Source organism: Eptesicus fuscus, chromosome 5 (assembly GCF_027574615.1).
Source record: "Eptesicus fuscus isolate TK198812 chromosome 5, DD_ASM_mEF_20220401, whole genome shotgun sequence".
Classification (NCBI taxonomy): domain Eukaryota; kingdom Metazoa; phylum Chordata; class Mammalia; order Chiroptera; family Vespertilionidae; genus Eptesicus; species Eptesicus fuscus.
In genome coordinates, this window is record NC_072477.1 from 52,370,154 (window position 1) to 52,393,094 (window position 22,941).

The 22,941-nt window shown below is 39.6% G+C and overlaps 1 protein-coding gene, 1 non-coding gene and 1 pseudogene across 5 annotated transcripts in view; all 3 read right to left on the reverse strand.

Annotated features, from left to right (window-relative positions):
- The window catches only part of TCF12 (transcription factor 12), a 386,352-nt gene that overhangs the window by 103,951 nt on the left and 259,460 nt on the right, over positions 1-22,941 (reverse strand). For all 4 annotated transcript variants that reach the window (XM_054716203.1, XM_054716202.1, XM_054716201.1 and 1 more), the window contains exons 7-8: positions 9,149-9,284; positions 1,408-1,460 (exon numbers count right to left, since the gene is read on the reverse strand). In XM_054716203.1, coding sequence (XP_054572178.1) covers positions 1,408-1,460; positions 9,149-9,284 — 189 coding nt within the window. The remainder of the gene's footprint in view (positions 1-1,407; positions 1,461-9,148; positions 9,285-22,941) is intronic.
- LOC114232043 (U5 spliceosomal RNA) lies at positions 3,879-3,993 on the reverse strand. Its single transcript, XR_003618095.1, has one exon. It is a non-coding gene; the product is annotated as a U5 spliceosomal RNA (small nuclear RNA).
- On the reverse strand, positions 7,491-7,984 carry LOC103287457 (peptidyl-prolyl cis-trans isomerase A-like; annotated as a pseudogene).

Below are 22,941 nucleotides of genomic sequence, written 5' to 3' on the forward strand. Positions count from 1 at the left end.
AATTGCCCAACTATTTTTAGCTGCTGCTGAAAAAAAAATTTGTCTTCCGGAATAATGATTTGAGGCATTGTGTTCATTTTGTTTATCAAGCAGCTATTCAGCCTCTAGTGGGCCCAAGTGCTTACGCAAGCAAAAGCTTTTAAGAATGCCTGCAGCTGCAATCCAACCTTACAGGTAGGCTGCAGGTTCAGAGCGCAGCTGCCCTAGGCTGCATAAAACTCAGATCCATCTGGAACTGATTTTCAAAGAGGATTTCAAATTTGAGTTTTCATGTATCACATGGAAGAGAAGGCCAGGGAAGAACACAGGAAAGAAGGAAAGCAAACAACCAAAAGATGATATCTCTACTTCAGCCTCAATAAAATATGAAAAGCTCAAACCCATGCTGCTCCTTCTAGATTACGACTTGCCAAGCCGGATATTCCATTCTGCATATACTTCGATGAGCGGTGACTCATCCAGCAGCACCTGCGCCCATGTGTTAAGTACTGCCAAATAAAAGCCCAACATCCATTTACACAACAAAGAGATGTACCCTACAAGGCTTTTGGATTGAGGCCCCACTCCCCATTTGCTCTAAGCAAAGGGAAAGGAAAAAATATCTTCCCTCCTCACACCAGGGATTTTTAAATTGTAGGTGGATTTATGATGTAGGTTAATTTACAAATACTTTTACTCTTTAAAAGAATAAAGTATATTTAATAGCATAAACACCCCTACAGCATTAGATTATCATGACCATTAATAATTGTTCACCAAATCTTTCCAACCTCCTTCACGAACACTCTTAATTCTCAAAGGATACATTTTGGAGCAAAGAGGGATCAACAAACTAGTTGCTTGAAAGCTTTCCTGACGGTAGGCTGAAGTTAGGAAAGGCTTAATGAAGGCTTTAAAATCCACAAGGGCTTCACAATGAACATCTGACTTGGTGATTTATGCATATTAATAACCTCAGTCCTACTGAGGCAAGCTGAGCCGAACATGTCCTCCGAATCTTAATGTCTTTAGCTCCACTGGGATTATTACAAATGTAAATTTCTAAGATTCTCAGCTATTAATCTCTGTCTGTCCTCCTGTTCAGCAACATAATGACTAATTAAACATCAAAAGACCTGTACAGGAGATCTTCTTTGACAGCTACTGGCCTAGTCCACTTCCCAAGAGGGGAATTCAAATGACAGGGACATGGAGTAAAAGCCTATGAGTAAGCTACAAATCATTGCAGAGAAATCTAAAAACCTAACATTAAATGCAGATTTATCTCAATCCATGGTTCCGTTAAGCAGCAAACTGATTATGTGAAGTGTTCTTAATGACACCAGTCGAATATATCCTTATAGCCAGCAAATATTGAATATCCGAAATCATTTTGTTTACCACAAAGTCAAAAAAATGGGTACTTACAGAAGAAGGCAAACCAGGAGGCACCTTTCTGACTTTCTTTGCTTGCAAAGGATCTGCACATGGAAAACAGTATATTTCATCAGCATTTGTATTAGAAAAGATCAGACTTCAAATGAACAGGAAATAAATTTTCCTCCTACTGCCTCTCTTATTTGCCAATATTTAGGAGTAAGCAAGAGAATATAGGGATGGGAGGCTCATTCTTCACAACTGGTTCCAGTGCAGAACAGGTCCTAATGAAGTGATATATTCTGAAATACATATCCCATAAATTTGGAAAGATGACGGCAAGCAAAGTGAAATAAGAAAGAAAACAAGAAACTAATAAGCATATGTGAGGAAAGGGAATTAATGTTTCTTAAGTACCAATTACTATGTCTGGGCTCTACACTAGGCACTTTGCATCATTTATCTCAGTTTCATTTGCAGAGGGGTATTCTGTGCAGGAGACGATTTTCATAATATAACTCCTTAACAGAGACATAAATTTAGTGTCCAACATCACACGGAGAAACCAGTTTACTTTAACAATGTGTGGTTACAACTGCAACTTCAGCACCAATTACGGTACAATTTACCCTTGGATGTTTATATCTATTTCCAAGAAATAACTATATAGAGGAAGTATACTTATTTCTAAGACATAAATGATTTACTAGTAAAAATGAAAACATGAGTACTTTAATATGCCTACCCAGCCTTACTTGGTATTTAAATTAAAAAATATATATATTTAATTGATTTTTTTACAGAGAGGGAGAGGGATAGAGAGTTAGAAACATCGATGAGAGAGAAACATCAATCAGCTGCCTCCTGCACACCCCCTGCCGGGGATATGCCTGCAACCAAGGTACATGCCCTTGACCAGAATCGAACCTGGAACCCTTCAGTCCTCAGGCTGACGCTCTATCCACTGAGCTAAACCAGTTAGGGCTTGGTATTTTAATTTTACTATCTGTAAAATTTAAAACTTGTCCTTATTTATTGTAAAAAAAAACAAAAAGGTGGGTGATAAGTACAGCTTTCTAATATTTCACAAAAAATGGATCAAATTCAGGATTTTTCAGAGGGGTTCACTATTAAAAAGAGAGAAAGCAGAAGAAAGCTAATGTAAAGTATAATTTATTTTTGAAAACTGTAAAAATGGGAATTAAACAAGCATGGTCTTTTCCTGGGTCACAGATGATATGAAAGACATGGAGTTAAGAAAGAATGAAACCCATTTAAATTCGGGGTGGGGATTTTTTTTTTTTTTAAATATATTTTATTGATTTTTTACAGAGAGGAAGGGAGAGGGATAGAGAGTTAGAAACATCAATCAGCTGCCTCCTGCACACTCCTTACTGGGTATGTGCCTGCAACCAAGGTACATGCCCTTGACTGGAATTGAACCTGGGACCCTTGAGTCCGCAGGCCGACGCTCTATCCACTGAACCAAACTGGTTAGGGCGGGGTGGGAATCTTTACAGTAAATACCCCAGGAGGTTAGAAAGCACAACTTTATAAGTAGGATGTGGAAAAATTTTATACAATAGAAAGGGAAAAAAGCATTAATTGGCACCCAAGTCACTAACCCAACAGGCAGCCTAAATGTCCTTAAAACAAAGTGCCAAAAAGAAACATCTGGCTCGCTCTATATTTATAAAATTTACAGGCAAAATTTCCGTTTTTTTGTTTGAAGCTTTTCTAGAACCCAACTCTTCACAACTAACTAATACAGTATCTCTTGAGGAAAAGCCACTCTAAACAAAGAGAGTCCAATGTACTGCTCTTATTAGTTTGGAACCCATCATTCTATTACAGGGTAATTCTTAGAAGATATTGCTATTTAGTTTAGGGCTAAATAGAACATTTTCATTTATATTTTAATTTCATCATTAGTTGCCACAATACAATCACATACATAATGTGACATTTAAAATCATGTCTTTGGAATTCCCATTTCTGTTTGGAAGGGTTCAAAGTGTCCTAGTTAAGAGAGGAAGCTGGCTGGATTAAAACTTCAGACTCATCATATAGCACAGTGATGGTGAACCTATGACACGCGTGTCAGCACTGACACGCGTAGCCATTTTTGATAACACGCGGCCGCTGAGGCGGCCGCATGCCGAGGATGAAACATTTGCTGCTCCTGAGGATGAAACATTTGCGAAATAATGTTTTTTCCTCAAAGTGACACACTACCCGAGTTATGCTCAGTTTTTTGGCGAAGTTTGACACACCAAGCTCAAAAGGTTGCCCAACACTGATATAGCAGCTGTGTGAGTGTGGGCAAGTCATTTCACCTCTTGATGTTCATACCTAAGATGGAAAAGTGGGCTACACCTCCTGGAGTTACTGTAATAAAGATAATACATAAAACAGGGTCAGGGCAGTGCCTACAGAGAGTGGTACCATGAATTTTAGCCATTAGTATTAGGTTTACATTAAATCTGGCAAAATGATTATAAATTGGATAGATACTTTTTTTTAACCTTGCAGATTCAAGGCCTCAAAAATTGGTTCAAAACTCAGAATTGTTCCTCTCTATGAAAATCTTTAGTAAAAGGCAAAAGATTTATGCGCTCTAAAGAGAAACCAGAGTATTTGTTAGATACTGTTTTGCAGAATGTTGACTGACTAAAGCAGTGATGGGCAACCTTTTGAGCTTGGTGTGTCAAACTTCGCCAAAAAACTGAGCATAACTCGGGTAGTGTGTCACTTTGAGGAAAAAACGTTATTTTGCAAATGTTTCATCCTCAGGAGCAGCAAATGTTTCATCCTCGGCATGCGGCCGCCTCAGCAGCCGTGTGTCATCAGAAATGGCTACGCGTGTCAGTGCTGACACGTGTGTCATAGGTTCACCATCACTGGCCTAAAGTATCTAAATAATTTAAGAAGATGCTGAGATTGGTGTAGATGATCTTTGAGGTCCTTTTAACTCTGAGATTTTATGAATAACAGCAATGCCAAGTAAGAGTGACTAAGACTAAGAAATAACAATGAAGAATCCATACTAATAAGAGGAATATGCAAATTGTCCAGGATGGCATCACATAATGACTGTTCAACAGGCTGCGTCCCTGCCCCTGCTCAGGCAGCTGCAAGGCCCCGGGTAGGTAGGATAGGATATGATAGGAGGGGATAAGAAAGGAGAGGAAGAGGAAGGCAAGCCTGCATGTAGACAGAACAAGAGGAGAAACAGAAATACAGAAAGGGAATAAGAAATGGAAAAGGGAATGGAAAAGGGAAGGAAATGCGGGGTGGCACACAGGAGAGGGTGGCGATCATGGGGGGGTGGCGGAGCAGCTGGGCCCAGAGAGGGGCAAGGCGCAGGTGGTGCAGAACGGAGAGCCCTGTCCAGATGCGGGAGGAGGGTGGTGGCCCCCGGTGCGGGCCGTTGGGACAGAGGGGTAGACAGTCCGAGGCCTTCTAGGTGGAGGCCGCACAGGCCTTGGCCACCCTTGCTGGGCCGGGCGCCCTGCACTGGGAGGGAAGGCGCAGCGCAGCTTAGCTGGGGAGGAATTGGACACTAAGGAGGGTACCGCTTTCGTCCCCAAGGGCTGGACCCCAAAGACACTGGCCAGGGTTAGTTTGCTGACGTGTTAAGTGTACTTGGTTGACTAGAAGTTGAGGCATCCCAGGCAGGGAATGGGAGGAGGATGGCGGCGGGGAGGCTGGGGAAGGGGGGGCAGCGAAGGCTTGGCCAGGGCAGGGCCCTGGGCTGGGGGTTAACGCCTCCCGAACAAAAGCTTTAATATCAAAGTGCGTTCAGGTGGGGCTGGAAGCAGGTCCCAGAGAGGAGAGGGGAGGGTTTAGAAGAGAAACCAGTGAATATGGCAGGTGGCGAGGGGGGGTAATAATAGGGAAGGAGGGAGGCAGGGTTCAGGCTCACAAGGGAAAGGCAAATGGGGAGGGTGAGAGTGGGAGGAGTAAGAAGGAGACAGACACGGGGAATGAAGGGAGAGAAGGGAGGCAGGAGGGAAGGAGTGGGGGCCGCAGGAGGTTCGAAGGGAGGGATGGAAAGAAAGCAGGAAAGAGAAGGATGCTAAAATGGGGTGAGGCCAGGAAAATAGTTAAATAAAAAGAAGAAACAGACTGTGAGAATGAGGGGAGTTTAAGAGGAGGAGTTAGTAAGAAACTTAAGTACAGGGTGATTTTTTTAAAAAATGTAGTCCGACATCCCCTGAGGGCTCCCGGACTGTGAAAGGGCACAGGCATGGCTGAGGCTCCCCCTCCCTCTGCCCCCCCCCCCCCCCGCTGCCCGCTGCCCCGCACGAATTTCGTGCACCTCGGGCCTCTAGTAGAATAATAATGATCCACTAAATGGTATGCATACAGAACATGAGTGGGCCTCCCTGGGCAGTAAGTCTTGGCTATCTATATAGATAAAAGCCTAGGCGACCAAACGATCGAAATGACCAGAATGACCGGTCACTATGATGCACACTGACCACCAGGGGGCAGATGCTCAACACAGGAGCTGCCCCCTGGTGGTCAGTGCGCTCCCACAGTGGGAGCGCCATTCAGCTGACTGGCCCGTCCCAGTGGCCCACCAGCCCAGTGGCAGCCACTCACTCCCTCAGTGGTCCTGCAGGTCCAATCTCCAGAGAACGGGCCAGGCACCGACAGACCAGTGCCACCGGCATGATCCTGACAGCGTGGCCAGCCTCCTGGAAGTTGGCCTTGGGCACCGCAGCCACCTTCCCCTCCCTAGATGCTCATCAAGGAAGAAACAATATAAAAGCTGTCGCCAGGTGGCTCCTGACAACTGGCGTGAATGTCAGCGAGACGGATCCAGATCCCGGGCTGGCAAGGGCATCCCACCACCCGCCTGGAGGGCCGATCGTGTCCCAGCCCTCCCCACCCGCCTGGGACACCACCCATGCATGAATTCGTGCACCGGGCCTCTAGTATAAAATAAGTTACTTAGCTTCCTCAGTCTTGGTTCCTCATTTGTAACAAGAGGTTAATATCACAATCTCATAGAGTTTTTGTAAAAATGTAGTATATATATAGCATAGTACCTGAGATGGAAACAATAAACAGTATCTATCATAATGAAAATGAAAATGAGTAAGATATAAGTACTAATTTCTGAAAAATTTGTTTTTATGAAATCTATCCCCACCCTTTCTAGTTATTTCAATAGTTCATTTTATCCTTGAACTTTTAGTAATAGTATATTGGTCTATAGTAGTGTTTTTTGTTACACTCACTCATGTAACATACTAACAAATTCTTTTCTAGAGTGGCAATAACATATCTACACTCAAATGAACGTTCCTACCCTAACTCATTTGGTGGGAAACAAAAGTGGAGATGGAGAAAAGACACTTTACAATTAATTTTTTTCACAAATCACCCACGATACTGAGAGCTGGGCACATCTAATCACAGCTCTCTGCTGAACATGACAATCCATTATTGTGCCCTTTGTTACCCTCAAAGCATACTTTAGACCCAGAAACTAGGGATATTTCACCAAAATATCAGTTTGATAGAGGTAGATATATAAATTGGAAGCAGACAACAAATATTTGTGGAATTGGAGGAAGTCAACAAATATTTGTGGAATAAATAACTATGACATACTTTTTTTGTTGTTGTTAATACTCACCTGAGGATATTTTTCCCCCTTGATTTTTAGAGAGTGGATGGGAAGGAGAGGGAGAGAAAATCACTGATGTGAGAGAGACACATCTATTGGTTGCTTTCCCACATGCCCTCATTGGGGTTGGGGATCAAACCTGCAACCCTGGTACATGCTCTTGACCGAGAAAGAACTCAAGACCCGTCAGTGGGCAGGCCAATGCTCTAACCATTGAACATACTGGCCAGGGCAGATATACTTTCTTTTGGTAGACTATCTATATCTATATCTATTTTTTGACAGACAACTGTTTAGTTTTTATTTCATAATCATAAACTTAACTCTGCAATCCAGCTAGACTGGGAAGGGGTAAAGAAATTATGGAACCCAATGAACTGTGGCAAGAACACAAGGATTATAGAACATTCCAAACAAATCGGGATGAAGGGGTGCTCTCCTGAGCTACAGAAGGAATGGTCTGATGGTTAAAATAAAACACAAGTCAAATTTATTAGAATTGTCCACAGTCAGCAATGGTGATCTTCTTGCTGGTGTTGCCATTCCTGGACCCAAAGCACTCCATGGCTGTCACAATATCCATGCCGTCTGTCACCTGGCCGAAGACCACATGCTTGCCACCCAACCACTCAGGCTTGGCAGTGCAGATGAAAAACTGGAACCATTTGTGTTAGGTCCAGCATTTGCCATGGACAAGATGCCAGGACCTGTATGTTTTAGGATGAAGTTCTCATCCTCAAATTTCTCCCCATAGATGGACTGGCCACCTGTGCCATTATGGCGTGTGAAGTCACCGCCCTGGCACATAAATCCCGGAATAATGCTGTGAAAGCAGGAACCTTTATAACCAAATCCTCTCTCCCCAGTGCTCAGAGCACGGACGTTTTCTGCTGTCTTTGGAACTTTGTCTGCAAACAGCTCGAAGGAGACGCGGCCCAAGGGTTCGCCTTCGACAGCGATGTCGAAGAACACAGTGGGGTTCACCATGGCTGGTCACAGGCAGCTCCAGGGTGACGGCGTCTGCAAAGCCTAGACTATATATTTTTTTACAAGCTGGTCTACCTTAATATAAACATGCTTTACAACTTCAATTTTCCTGAATAAAGGATTCTTTGGTAGGAATCACCAAAAATGCCACGAACAGCGATAAGGCGTCAGATACACCCGAAACTTGCTGTTAAGTAGCAACACAAAATAGACTGGCTTGGATAGGTAATGTATAAAGAAAATGAGGGTTGAATGCTTAATAGGTACTGTCTTTTTTTTTTTTGCCTTTTTAAATGTGGTTTGCGATTTTAAAATGTTTTTATTGATTACAGAGAAAGGAAGGGAGAGGGAGAGAGGGATAGAAACATCAATGATGACAGAGAATCACTGATCGGCTGCCTCCTGGGATCGAGCCCATAACCCGGGCATGTGTCCTGACTGGAAAACAAACAATGACCTCCTGGTTCACAGGTCGATGTTCAGCCACTGAGCCACAGTGGCCAGGCCTGTTTCCTTTTAAGGGGATGTTTTGGAACTAGACAGAGATGACAGTTGAACAGCATTGTGAATATACTAAATGCCACTGTACACTTTAATATGATTGTACACTTTAATATGATTAATTTTACATTTTTACTTTTACCTCATTTTAAGAAAATGTGGGGAGTAGAAGCAATTAATATGCAAAGAACATTGAACTTGGAGTCAGAAAATCTTAAATTTTACTCTGTGAAAGTCACCTACTAATTATATGAATGTGTCCTCTTTTGAGCCTCAGTTTTATGTTAAATCTAGTATTGTATCCACTGCCTAGCAGGACTGTTGTATTATGTGATGAGAATGTATATAAAACCACTTTGTAAATAGTTCAGCATTATGTCAATTTTAGTAAAAAATATGAGCAGAAAAAAATATATGAGCAGACATGTTTATGAAGAAAAACTAGTTCCATTTTTAAGTTTTGTTTTTCATTATTTAGTCCCTTCTATACTGATGACCAAACAACAGTATTAAATTGTTTATTAAATATCTAATAGATGTATTATTTTATGTAAATAAGCCCCAATATCAACATGATATCCAAGAAATCAAATTTCTTAGCCAGAAGAGACTAAGGGTGGGGAGAAGCATTTGTAGGATGGGGTTTGTCTGTGAGACACTCACCAAGTGCTGCAGAGTCATGGAGTGGTCTTCTCCTGGAACTTGTGGTGGAGAATGAGTAGTATGGTGTCCCAGCTTTTCCTGAAGAAGACAGCTGTGCTGGGCTTCCAAGCCCTATATCTTGTCTCAGGAGACTAGACTATAAAACAAGGCCAAGGAAACAAGTTATGTTCCCACTGATAATGATCCAAACCTGAAAATTTCAATACTTCTAAATTATTTATAGTACCTTCAACAATGTCTTGAATTTAAGAAGCATCCAATAAGTACTTGAGTTCAATTAAACCATTGTTTAAGCATATATTTCTTTTCCCCCATCAGTGGGTGGCCCACTTTCTAATAACTATGTGGATCCATATAATCTTAAGGTTGAAAGACACTTTAGTTACTATGTGGCTCCACCCATTCATTATAAAGAATGTTAAAAAAAAAAAAAAAAGGCCACCTAGTCTTTGCTTGAATGCTTTCATGACCACATATGTGTCAATTCTGTTCCTTTCCTATTCTCTTTCTGGATAGCTCTCATTGTTTGAAGACTACCAGTATTTTCAAGACTAGGCATTCCTTTGGTAGGAATCACCAAAAATTCCCATACTTAAACAGTGATTAGATAAGGTGTCATCTTCAACAGTGCTCCTGAAGGGTTTGAATATTCTCACTGTCCCCGACACAGATTCTGGATATATTTTCAGTTTATCAAAGTCTCTTGTAAAATGAAATGGAAGACAACATGTCAGATTACTGCAGAATAGTTTTCAACACCACATTTGTGATAGCTTAAATTGAAAGGTTAACAGTGATCACATCCTATTATTCTATTGCATATGCTGCAATTAAGTCACGTCCCTAGGTACACACGTGTTCCTGACCCTTAAGCCCACGCCGACACTCTAACCACTAAGGCAAACCGCCATAGCCTGTTTACTTATTTATTCATTTACTTATTTGTTAATCCTCACATGAGGATATTTTTCCCATTGCTTTTTGGAGAGTGAAAGGGGTGGGGGAAGCCAGAGAAACATTGATGTAGAGACACACATAGCCTGGTTGCCTCCCACATGCGCCCCAACTGGGGGCAGGAAGGGAACCGCAACCCAGGTATATGCCCTTGACAGGGAATGGAATCCAAGACCCTTAGATGCTCGGGCTGATGCTCTAACCTCTTAGCCACACTGGCCAGGGCCTGTCTTCTTTTTAATGTAGGCACTTACAACTATAAATTTCCCTCTGATTACTGCTTTCGCTGCATCTCATTTGTTTTGTTATATTGTCTTTTCATCTTCACTTGATATTTCATTTTTCTTAAAAGCCTATTCAACAATGCTGAAGCACAAACAGAATGGATGGGCATGGATCCATTATGCTAAGCGAAATAAGCCAGTCAGAGAAAGATAAATATCACATGATCTCACTCATTTGTGGAATATAATGAACAACATAAACTGATGAACAAAAATACATCCAGGACAGAGAAGCATCAAATAGACCGCCAAACCTCAGAGGGAAGGTGGGGGAGGAGGGGCGGGAGGGAAGGGACAGAGATAAGAGATCAACCAAAGGACTTGTATGCATGCATATAAGCATAACCAATGGACACAGACACCAGGGGGGTGAGGGTATGTGCTAGGGGGTGGGAGTGGGAGGGGAGAAGTCAATGGGGGGGGGGGAGACATATGTAATACTTTAATCAATAAAGAATAAAAAGAAAAAACAATGCTGAAGCATACATTAAGTACTCAAAGTACTAAACCAGGTAAAGATCATTCAATCTTTTAGAAATGCTTATAATTAAAAAATTTTCCCAGACTCCTCAAAAGGTAAATTTTTCTTTGAACAGAGGTGATAACTTCTTGATAAAGGAGAAAAGTGAAAAGAAAATTTCAATCACCAGTTAATATGATGTGTGCATGAAAAGACTGCGTAATATTATTAATGTAATTATTTAGCACTAAGTGCACAAATTACAACAGATACAAGGTTCAACAGATTAAGAAAGATGTGGCCCTGGCTGGTGGCTCAATTGGTTGGAATGTCCTCCCATACACCAAAAGGTTGATGGTTCGATTCCAGGTCAGGGCACATTCCTAGGTTGCAGGTTTGATCCCTGGTTAGGGTGTATACGGGAAGGCAACTGATGGATGTTTCGCTCTTTCTCTCCCTTCCTCCCTAAAATCAATAAACATATCCCTGGGTGAGGATGAAAAAAATAAAGAAGAAAGATATAATTATCAGACATAAAGGAGAAACAGTACCCCTTAAAATAATAATCCAGGAAAAACGATAAAATTGAGAAAATCAATATAAATGTAAATAACACATGTATTCTTTCTATTTCTATAGCAAACCTTTTTGCAATGGATCTCCTGATTATGTCAAAGTGGTACTGACATTTCATTGTCATGTATGCCTTGTGTTTTTCTTTCTTTTTTGCCCGGGCTAGGCACATTCAACATTCCTCAAATAGCAATCAAAATATGGCTCAGTGTGTTGGATATGACATATTATTACCACATGTTTGAGGCCAGGGGTCATGTACCTTGAAATTTTCCTTTAAATAACAGTCTTTGAGGATGTTCTCTGCTCAGAGAAAAACTGCCTTTCATATCATGTTTTGAGGCATCTGCTGTATTTATTACTTCATCTGCTTTTTCTCATATAGAAGGCACGAATGAAACTGGTCACTATACACGAGAGGAACTGGGCATTCATATGTCTTTTAACAGTGCTCCTTACAAATTTCCTTGGCATATAAATTCTAATGGGCATATAAGATAATGATTTATACAAAGCGTTAACAATTTGCAGGTCAAATTGGGCCTGTTTCAAAAATATTTTTATTGGAATATAGTCTCACCCATTCATTTATTTATTAGCTATGGTTGTTTCTGTGCTATTATAGATAAACTTTCAGATGAGTAAAATGTAGCCAGTGAGTTATTTCTTCAAAGAAGTCAAATAATAGTCAAAATAAAGACTAACAGGGGCATAAAATAATCTGTCATGAATAGGAAAGCTCATCCTATTAATAAAGAGGAAATATGCTAATTGACTATCATGCCCTCACAAAGATGGCAGCACCCATAGCCAATAAGGAGGGAATATGCTAATTGACTGCCACACCTCAAAGATGGCGGTGCCCATAGCCACAATATGGCGGCGCCCAGTCCCCTCAGCCCGGCTGGAGTGGCAGGTGTGCAGCATGGCCAGGCCCACCGGTGGCCGAGGCAGGTCTGGCCACTCCGCGCGCCTGCCTCTGGAGTCCCCCAGTCCCCTTAGCCCCCCAGCCGCCCAGGGCCGGCCCAAGGCACAGGCAAGCCTCAGATGTTGGCTGCCCAGCTGCCCAGCCAATGCCCAAGGCACAGGCAAGCCTTGGATGGCGGCTGCACAGCCACCCAGGGCCGGTCCGAGGCTCAGGTAACCAGGGCTGGCCGAGGCTTGCACTGCTGGCAGTGGCAGCAGCCGAGGTGTGATGGGGGCATCGCCTTCCCCTGATCGCTGGGTCGCCTCCCACCCCTGAGGGCTCCCGGACTGTGAGAGGGGGCAGGTCGGGCTGAGGGACCCCCCTCCAGTGCATGAATTTTCATGCACCAGGCCTCTAGTTTCTTATAAGCCTAAAAGTAGATGAAATGTTTACAAAAACTGTATGTCCCGAAATAGCATGAGCTTCATAGTTAGCTACCCTGAGTTCAAATGCTGACTGTATGATCTGGGGTAAATTACCTAACATTAATGCATCTGTTTCCTTTTCTATTAATGGATGTATTATCAATTAGTTTACAGGGTTGCTGGGAGAAGTAAATAAGGATTTAAATAAAACTAAGCATGGTTGTAGAACCTAGTGAAAACAAAACAAAACCAAAAAATGATTACCACATTCTAAGTATCACAAAAGAATGAAAATAAGATGAATGACATTTTAAATTATCCTCTGGGCACAAACTCTTTGTCATAAAGTAGGAGACCTTGTGTGCCTTGAATCAAAGATGTTAGAAACAGCAAAGAGGACAGACAGAATCTTTGAAAGAGGGTTGACAATTAGAGGTTAAATCCTAAGAGGAGTGTGACAGATTCAAACTGTTTCAATTTAAGTCAAGAATAAATTGACATATGACAACTTATTTCTCAAAATGATTAAACAAAAGTAAGTATTTTTGTATAAACCACCTTTAGCATCCAAACATATAAACACACATTGAGTGAAAGAAAAGGAATGGTGAATTATACAAGTGTGGTGAAATGTTAATTAATGAATCTTGGTTAATAAGGACATGGATGCTCACTGTACTATTATTGCATGTTTCCTGTAGATTTGCAATTTTTCAAAATAAAAAGTTGGATAAAATCAGAATAAATATCAAGGATTCACTAGCACACTTTCAAATGTATTATCTCAGTTAATGTTTACTATGACCATAATTATTATGTAAATTTTATGTTATACAGATAGCAAGTGGTAAAACCCTAATTTGAATCTAGGTCTGTTTCAGAAGTTTCTTTCTCAATACAACAAGACTTCTACAATAGTCCACGAACCTAATTACCATTTAAAAGACTGTTAACTTGAAAAAATAAGTGACCTGTACATGAATTTGTGGATAATAGTCCTAAAGCTGTGTAACCCACAGAATACATATTGGTAGGCTTTGCATATATGCATACAATAAAGGGGGGGAAGAACGAGTTTTTTGGGACAAAAAAAGTATGCTTGCTAACAATTTCAGTATTGCTAAAAACTTTTTCCTTACTATAGACAAATATGGAGATGTGGTTAGGAAATAAATACTCTGTCTTGTTCCATACTGAATTTTAATGCTCCCCCACAAACTAGAGAAGCTGTCCTAATCATAGAAATAACCTACTTAATCTATATCTTGAGCTATGTAATTAGGCAAGGTAAATGTGTAAGAAATTGTTCTTTTTTAAGAACACAAGATGATTATTTTATCCTTTTAACTAAAATTAACTAAGAATAAATTGCTTAATACCATAAGAAATAAAAAAGAAGTTTAAGACAAGGTTTTCTCCACAAGAACTTGACAATCTAGGAAATAATGCCCATGAAACTAATGGAATGTGTGACTAAAAAAATTAAGGGTTAAACTATTATAAGCCTAATATTTTTATATTCTCCCACGAACAAAATAATATACTTTTCCTTTGTTTCCTCAAGCATTTTGGTAACACTAACACATAATAAACTATTTTCCCCTATATAAATTACATATCAACTCATGTTATTGATTTTTCTGCCTGCCTAAAACAAATGAGAAGCATTATTGATTACCACTGATCTTGTCCTGGAGGTATCTCAGGCAAAAAGAATACACAAGTATCCCAGAGGATACAGAACTAGGCAAAGCAGTTTTATTCTGTTTAGCTGTCTTATTCAAGGCAGAATCAAAATTCTGAAAAGATATAGTATTACATTTCTTACACATGCTTAGAAGAGAATCATTTTTACAATCATCTAGAACCTCATCTGTGCAAAATATATCTAATTATTGAAGAATAATCAATGTTGGGTTATCCTTGAAACACTAATATAGCCTAGATTATTGTAATAAAACCTACATCAAGCGAAGTTTCATTTTGAATTACATATAACAAACCTCTAGGCAGTAAATAAAAATCCCCATTTCTTTATAAGGAACTTAATGTAGCCTCTTTGATCATTTTTTTTCAAGTTCTCTCCTTTTTCATGTGCTTGAGAATTCCCAACTCTAAAATGTAAACTTGAAAAGACTAATGTAAGCCTTCATGACGATATTGACTGAAAAGTAAAGGACACAAATATAGGAGGGGGCTTGGTCAACATGATTTATCAATGCGACTGCTTAATTTTTGTATTAGAAGGTACTTTAAATATGATTTAATAAGAAAGCAAAAGAACATTCTATGTAAAAATGGTACTGCAATAGCCAGGAGGATTCAGAATCACAATGCAATAATTTGGATATTCTTTACCTTTAAAAGATAAAAGTGATTAAACTCTTGATAAACATAGGCTTGTTTCCTAAGAACTGCTTTTTATCATTAAATGGCTTAACCCCAACAATGTACTACATATACTTTGATATCCATAACTTGTTTAAATAGAGACCTAATTAACCCTACATCTAAAATTATTAGCCTCAGTTATTATTAAAAATTAAGAACTCATCACTAATTTGCTTTCTAAAAAAAATAAGATGGAGAATATCTAATGTTATAGTCACATAATCTCAAAAAAATTAAAATATTTAATATGGACCCCTGGAACCTCTGCTCTATGTATATTCTGCAGAATTCCTTAATTTCATACCTATTATATACCCCCAAAGTAGTATGCAGTTTCAATACATAAAAGCAAGCAGCTGTTCCCTTTTTGAGAGGAGAATGTACTAATTAAAGAGGTAGAAAGACATAAAACAATCATGATAAAATAGAGTACATAAACTGTTAAGATTTCTCAGTTGAATTCTTTACACTGCACCATGTATTTGTCACTGAAGGATGAAGAAACAAAATTGTTCTAAAATAAAAATGAGTACAGTATTATCATATTTGCAACTGTCCTTTTAATTTAGAAACATCACAGCAGAGTATATCTGTAAGTCCATCTGAAGTTTCAGAAATTATGACAGTGGAACTGAAGAGTGACAAAGAAGTCTCTCACCTCAAGTCACAAGCAAAACTCTCAGAAGATGAAGGGGAATTTAGGGCAAAATATAAATGTTGGGCTTTAATAATACCAGTCTTCTGTTAATTTTCAACAAATAATTAAAAAACAGACTGCAATAATATCCAAATTTGGGAAACACCGACATTTGTGAAATAATTGTATTATGATGCAAATTAATTTACATTGAAATTCTAGGGATATGTTAGCAATTATCAGCATGTTGTTAAAGAATTCTATCCTGAGAATCTCATTAGATAGTGATGCAAAGTACAGTTGTTATCATTCTGAGAACAAAAGAATCTTGAATGAGTAATCAATAGCAACTGGCAGAAAATGAGACATTAATTATGATCCTCTCTAGTGTTTTGTCTAAGACAAGATTTCATTAAATGCTTTGTGCAACCTGAATAGTTCCAAGTCATTACCAACACTTTGGATGAGATATTAATTGGGGGGAGGGGTGAATGGAGATTTACAGGGAAACAAGGTAAAAGGAAACCTAAGATGCTTCTGTATTCTTTTCCCAGGTCAATAAAAACACACCAACCACCACAGCCAACTTTAATGCTTGTTCTTTTACAAGTCCCAAATCTTATAATCTTAAGACTGTCTCTTGAAACTTTAATTATCATTTTTTATACTTAAAGTGTCATGCAGGTTTGAGAAGATAATGACAGTCATCCATCAAATGCATCCTGCCAATGCAATCAACCCAATCTATCTTGAAAAGAGAAAAAAGAAACTACCTATATACTATTAAATTACCAAAACATGGTAAGCTTAGGATTTAAGTTTGCCAATCTTCTTTAATTATCAGCAACAGAGGGAAATTTTATCATCTTAATACTTCCTTCTCATAATTTTTCTCTCTGAACTTTTCTCCCAAATCTGGCATCAGTCAATGAAAATATATCGAAGTAGAGATTTGGGATGTAGATCAATAAAAGAAAGACTTCTTGAAACTAAAAGAACTATGAAGAGAACAAACTAAAAGCCATTTTAATATATCCAATATTTAAATAACTGCAACTATGCAATAAGAATAACTTCCTTTTAGGATTTTATAGGCATCCATAAAGAGAGTCCCTACTTCCAAAAGTGCTGTAAAAGGCATACTCTGTCTTCTTCCAAATGAGTTTTTCTGACTGTCTACATGTAGAAACTTCCTTGTTAAACAGGATCCTCTGAAAGTCATCTGCAAAGCTACCAGGAAGCCTTTGAGCAGTTTCTTTTGTGAAGACAAAGGAGCCAACTATGTGAAGTGCTAACAGCATTAGAAGAACAGGAGATAAATGTCATTTTTCTTTTGCTTTTGTGGAAATGGTGTTAAATAGTCCTAAGAATTTCAGCAGAGGTTCTAATACTTTGAAGCCACTCCCTTTTTACATCTAGTAATTGAGTACCCCTTCTTCCCAATCCCTTGTATTTCCAGGAATACAAGTAAGAGCAACACAAAACCCAATATTATTAAGTACTCGGCATATAGTTAGGCATGCAATACTTTTTGAACTGAAACATTCTATACTGGATATCTTTAAGAAATTAAACTTTTTATTTTTGAAATTCTCAAATATAAACTAAAGTAGAAAAACACACACAATACAATGAACCTTCATGTACCTTTCACTCAGCTTCAACAACTCAGTATTCTGCTGCTCCTGCTTGCTTCATTTATTCTGTCATCTTTCAGCTCTTGTTATACCCTCCAAAACTGACAACAATTCCTTATTATCATGTAATATCCAGTCTGTGGTCACCTCTGTTTTAATTTTATATTCTGAAATGGTGTCTAGCCATTATTTAATAGACGTTTTTCTCCCAAAATCAATTTGTAAAAGATAAACTGACTTTTTAAAATAATGTACCCCAAAAGTACTAAGAAGCACCAAAAGTCTTAGTAAGTAATATGGAAAGAGGAGAAACTGAAACAATGAAGGTTTTTCCCCTTGCCAACTCCCCTATACAATATAACGCTCTCTGGCCTTTTAACAGAAGCAAGAAATTAAAATTGCCTACTGCCTGACACTTCAAGATGAGACTTTTTTCCCACAAAACAATTTATTTTACCTATGTTTCAAACTCACAAATCCCAGAAGCTCACTCTGCAGGCAGCTGATGGCTTATTCGTCTTGCTAATGAGCTTTTTCCTAGATCACAGGATTCAAATTCAAACATTTTCTGAATGCCTACTGTGTGCCAACCATTGTACATGGCCCTTTGACATGCTACTGCGTCAATAAATAATCTCATGAATAGCTTCAACACTGATCGAATATACAACTTTTATGTCTAATATTCCAGACTCTAACAATCCTCTAACCACCATTGAATAATTTATTCCCAAGAGGATATTGTTAGTACTGGGAACCACATGACTTCTGAAAATTTTAAGTACAATATTCAACTCTGAGATAACCTATTCTTACAGTACCACTGTCCCCTAATTACTTACACTTGTTCTTTCGCCTCAACACATGCAATATCTTGACCTTTTCTTTCCCAGTTCCAAAGTTTAATCATGGTTTCATTTCCTTTTTTCGAAAACTAGACCATAAAGTCTAATTCTTGAACCATTATCACATTACTACCTCAATTCTAGCCTCACTTCATTTATTAGCTATGAAACCTTGGAAAAATTGTATAACCCCTGACAGTTCAGGTTCCTCGGTTGTGAAATAGGAAGAAAAATAGTACCAGCAATAGCAGCAACAACACTTTTTTCAGAGAGTATTGTAAGGACCAAATGAAATGTTTGTAAGGTGTTATACACAATGTCTGGCACTAGTAAGAGTCTGATGTATGCTATCATATGCATTACAATTAGCCTATATAATTGGCCTGCAAACCTGATCACTATATCAATTCAAATATTTGCTTCTACATTTAGTCTGCTGAGTACTATTGGAACAAAAATTAAAGTGCATGTAAAATCTTGTAGATTACTGTCAGTAGTAATTTCTGGTCTCTAACTTCAGATGGATCAGCAGTGCCTTTTAGAAAACCTGTACTTGTCAGTAGAGAGCTCATGAAATTGGAGGAACATTTAAGGTCTTTTATTTCAAACAACAGATGCTCTAATACTTCTATTATAAAAATCCCATTGAAGTGAAAGTCTAGCCTCTGCTCGAGCACATCCAGTGAGAAGGAAGTCACTACCTACCAAGGTTCTATCTTAGGTACTACCAGAGGCCCGGTGTATGAAATTGGTGCCCTCAGGGGCAGGGGGTGTCCCTCAGACCGGCCTGCACCCTCTCGCAGTCCTGGAGCTGTCAGTAGGACATCCTTAGCGCTGCCTTGAAGGGAGGAGAGGCTCCCGCCACCACTGCTGCAACTCGCCAGTCGCCAGTGTGAGCCCGGCTTCTGGCTGAGCAGTGCTCCCTCTGTGGGAGTGCACTGACCACCAGGGGGCAGCTCCTGCATTGATCATCTGTCCCCTGGTGGTCAGTGCCCGTCACAGCGACTGGTCGTTCTGCCGTTCAGTTGATTTGCATATTAGCCTTTTATTATACACTGAGTGGCCAGATTATTATTATCTCTGAACGCATAATAATCTGGCCACTCAGTGTATATCCTATATAATAAAAGGCTAATATGCAAATTGTCCCCTCGACCAGGAGTTCAACCAGCAGGCAGGCCGGCCAACTGCTGTATGGACCCCACCCATTCACGAATTCATGCACCGGGCCTCTAATACACATACACACACACACACACACACACACACACACACACACACACACACATACACTGAGTGGCCAGATTATTATGTGTTCAGAGATCATAATAATCTGGCCACTCAGTGTATAAAATGAGAACACTCTTGTATTAAGTTAAAATCAGGATTGCTTAACTCCTGGACCTACTGTCCACAGTTTTAACCTCAAAAGTTACAGAAAAAAACAACAAATTATGCTTCAAATATTTGAAAATGTTTCTTCAATTCTCAGCAGGCCAGTATATGACTGCCTACATATGAAAGCCCCTGATTCTCTTCTCAGAAATACTTACCTGCATAGGAAAAAACTGCTTTGATGGAAAATTGTGCATTATCTAGCATAGATGGTCGGTCAGTTCTGATAAAAACATTCAAGCTTGCCTGGCCAGTGTGATTCAGTTGGTTGGGCATAGCCCTATGCACCAAATGATTGCCAGTTGATTCCCAGTCAGAGCACATGCCCGGATTGTGGGCTGGATTTTAAAAAACAAACAAAAATCATTCATTTAAGCTCTGTGAGGGAATACTGTCTCTGTTGTAACCACTCAACTTCATCTCTGTAGCAAGAAAGGAGCCATAGCTAATATGTAAACAAATGAGCAAGGCTATATTCTAATAAAACCATTTACCAAAAAAAGGAAAGGGGTGGGGATATTTGATTGGTAGCCATAGTTTGCTGACCCCTGGTCTAGAGCACATCTTTCTAGGTACCTGATTCTCAATCTATGGGAGTTATTTTATAACTCTGTTGGTTGTAGATAACTGATAGCAATGCAAAATCATTCTTATCAGTAGACCTGCAAAAAATTGTCCATTGAAAGTATGAACAACCCTCCCTCACCCTCAAAATCTCTACCATACTCCTCAAAGGAAAAAAAAAAATGTTTGCCTCCATTTGAACATTAATTTCCATAATTCTGAATGTGTTCGTTTATAGATTCTCCTTTGAACTGGTTCTAACACCTTATACATTTCTACACTGATGAGATAAAATCTATATGCATGTTCATTTTTATATCTGTAGGAGTATAATTTTACCTATTTAAAAAAATTATATTTTAATACCTACAATGTGCTATTGTTACATGATAACCTAAACTACCTCCCATCCTACTGTTCTTCATATGTGGCTTACAACAATGTCTCAAATAGTTTCCTTGTCTCCAGTTTATAAATTCTCTTGTATATCTTGAGCCAGAGCTCAACTTTCTAAGAAACACTTGTATTTTTCATCATGCCACATGTCCAATTCCAAACCCTTACAGGGTAAAATACAAATCCTTCAAGCATTGTTCTTAAAATTCAAAGATCTCACACTGTTTCTTTAAGTAAATATTTCATTCAAGCCAAACAAAATTACTACTATTCACTTATTTTTTTATTTTAAAATACACTGACTTTTTTTTCTTTTAAAATGCTACTATTCACTTATTTTTTCTTGTAAAATACATTAAAAGGCATTCATTGATACCTTCTATTTGTCAGACACAGAGCTAGATGATTGTGAAATACAACAAATAAGTAGCCAATGATTCTGACCTCACAGAGTTTACAGTTTTCGTAGGACAAAATCAAGGAAGTAATTACATGATGTGTTAAATATTACTGCCTCTGCGCAGCTGGTGTGGCTCAATGGTTATCGACCCTGAACCAAGAGGTCGCTGGTTTGATTCCCAGTCAGGGCACAGCGCAGGTTGCAGGCTCAATCCCCATTAGGAGGCAGCCAATCAATGATGCAGCCAATCAAGGTGGCAGCCAATCAATGATACGTTGTCATCATTGATGTTTTTCTCTCTCTCTCCCTCTTCCTCTCTGAAATCAATAATAATGTATTAAAAAATATTACTGCCTCTACTTCATTAATCATATGCTATCTTTTCCCAAGATGTCCTCTTTACTCTGTCAAATTTTACCAATTCTCCAAGATCTCAGAGTTCTACATTTTCCTTTGCAAAATCTTCTCTATATCAAGATCACATTCATTTTTCTCTCTTCTTATATCTATACTACTTATTTGAGACTAGAGGCCCAATGCATGAAGATTCGTGCAAGAATTGGCCTTCCTTCCCCTGGCTGCCAACAGCGCCTTCACTCTGGCCGGAGCCACCTTTCTGCTCCGGCCCGGAGCCGCCTTTCCGCCTTCCCATGCTGCCCAGAGGCCCAAAGCGGCTGGGGTGCAGAACGCCTGCGTCTTCGAAAGCGTCCCGCCCCGCCCCCAGCCGCTCTTAAGGACTGATACTATTCTTTTATTCTGTTGCCTGGCCCAGCTCCTTATTCATGGTAAAACAAACACAAATTTGTTGATTTGATTCTATATGTTAAGCAAATCCTGTAATGTGTGGTTGTTTCCTTGACATTTTTCACCCAGTAAGAAAGAAGCATCAACAAAAAGATGAAACATTTAAATGATAAATGAATTTGGTCTGCTTACAATGAAAGTTGCAACAAATCTTTGTGAATTGGAAATGCCTTAGTTATTAACCCTTTGCACTCGCTTGCTTTTTTCTCGATTCCTTTATTCTAATGCTAACCATGTCGAGTCACACTCAACATCCGAGTGCAAAAGGTTAAGGGCACAATAGTCCTTATGGAGTAAGGGGTTCTTTTTATTAAAAATAACACTAAAATTGCAAAAATTTAGCCCATAAAATGTAAAATGCAATGTGGAATATAGATTTGTGTAATCCTATATAATAAAAGCCTAATATGCTAAGTGTCCAGTTGACCAGTCAGCCGTTCAACCAATCAAAGCAAAATATGCTAATGATATGCTAAGGCCACTCAACCACTTGCTATGACGTGCACTGACCACCAGGGGGCAGTTGACCAGTCAACCAGTCACTATGATGTGCACTGACCACCAGGAGGCAGACAGTCGACTGGCCGACCAGTCACTATGATGTGCACTGACCACTGGGGAAGATGCTCCAACCAGTAGGTTAGCTTGCTGCTGGGGTAATGCCAATCGGGACTGAGCAAGATGGGCTGGACATGCCCTGGAGCCCTCCCGCAGCCCCTCCCTGGCTGGCCAACCTCCCGCATCCCTCCCCGGCCCTAATGGTGCACCGGTGGGGTCCCTTGGCCTGGCCTGCACCCTCTCACAATCCGGGACCCCTCGGGGGATGTCAGAGAGCCAGTTTTGGCCCGATCCTGCAGGCCAGGCCAAGGGACCCCACTGGTGCATGAATTCATGCACCAGGCCTCTAGTTAGTCCTATAAAATCAGTGCAAAAATCTATTATTTGATTAAAAATAGATTTGAAATAGAGCAAATCACCTAGAATGCTTAACACACTTATATTAAATTTATAGAAATCTATAACTCTGGACTAGAGTACTAGTATATCTTTCCAGGAACCTGATTTTTAGTCCATGGGAACTATTTTATAACTCTGTAAATTGTAGATAACTGATAGCAATG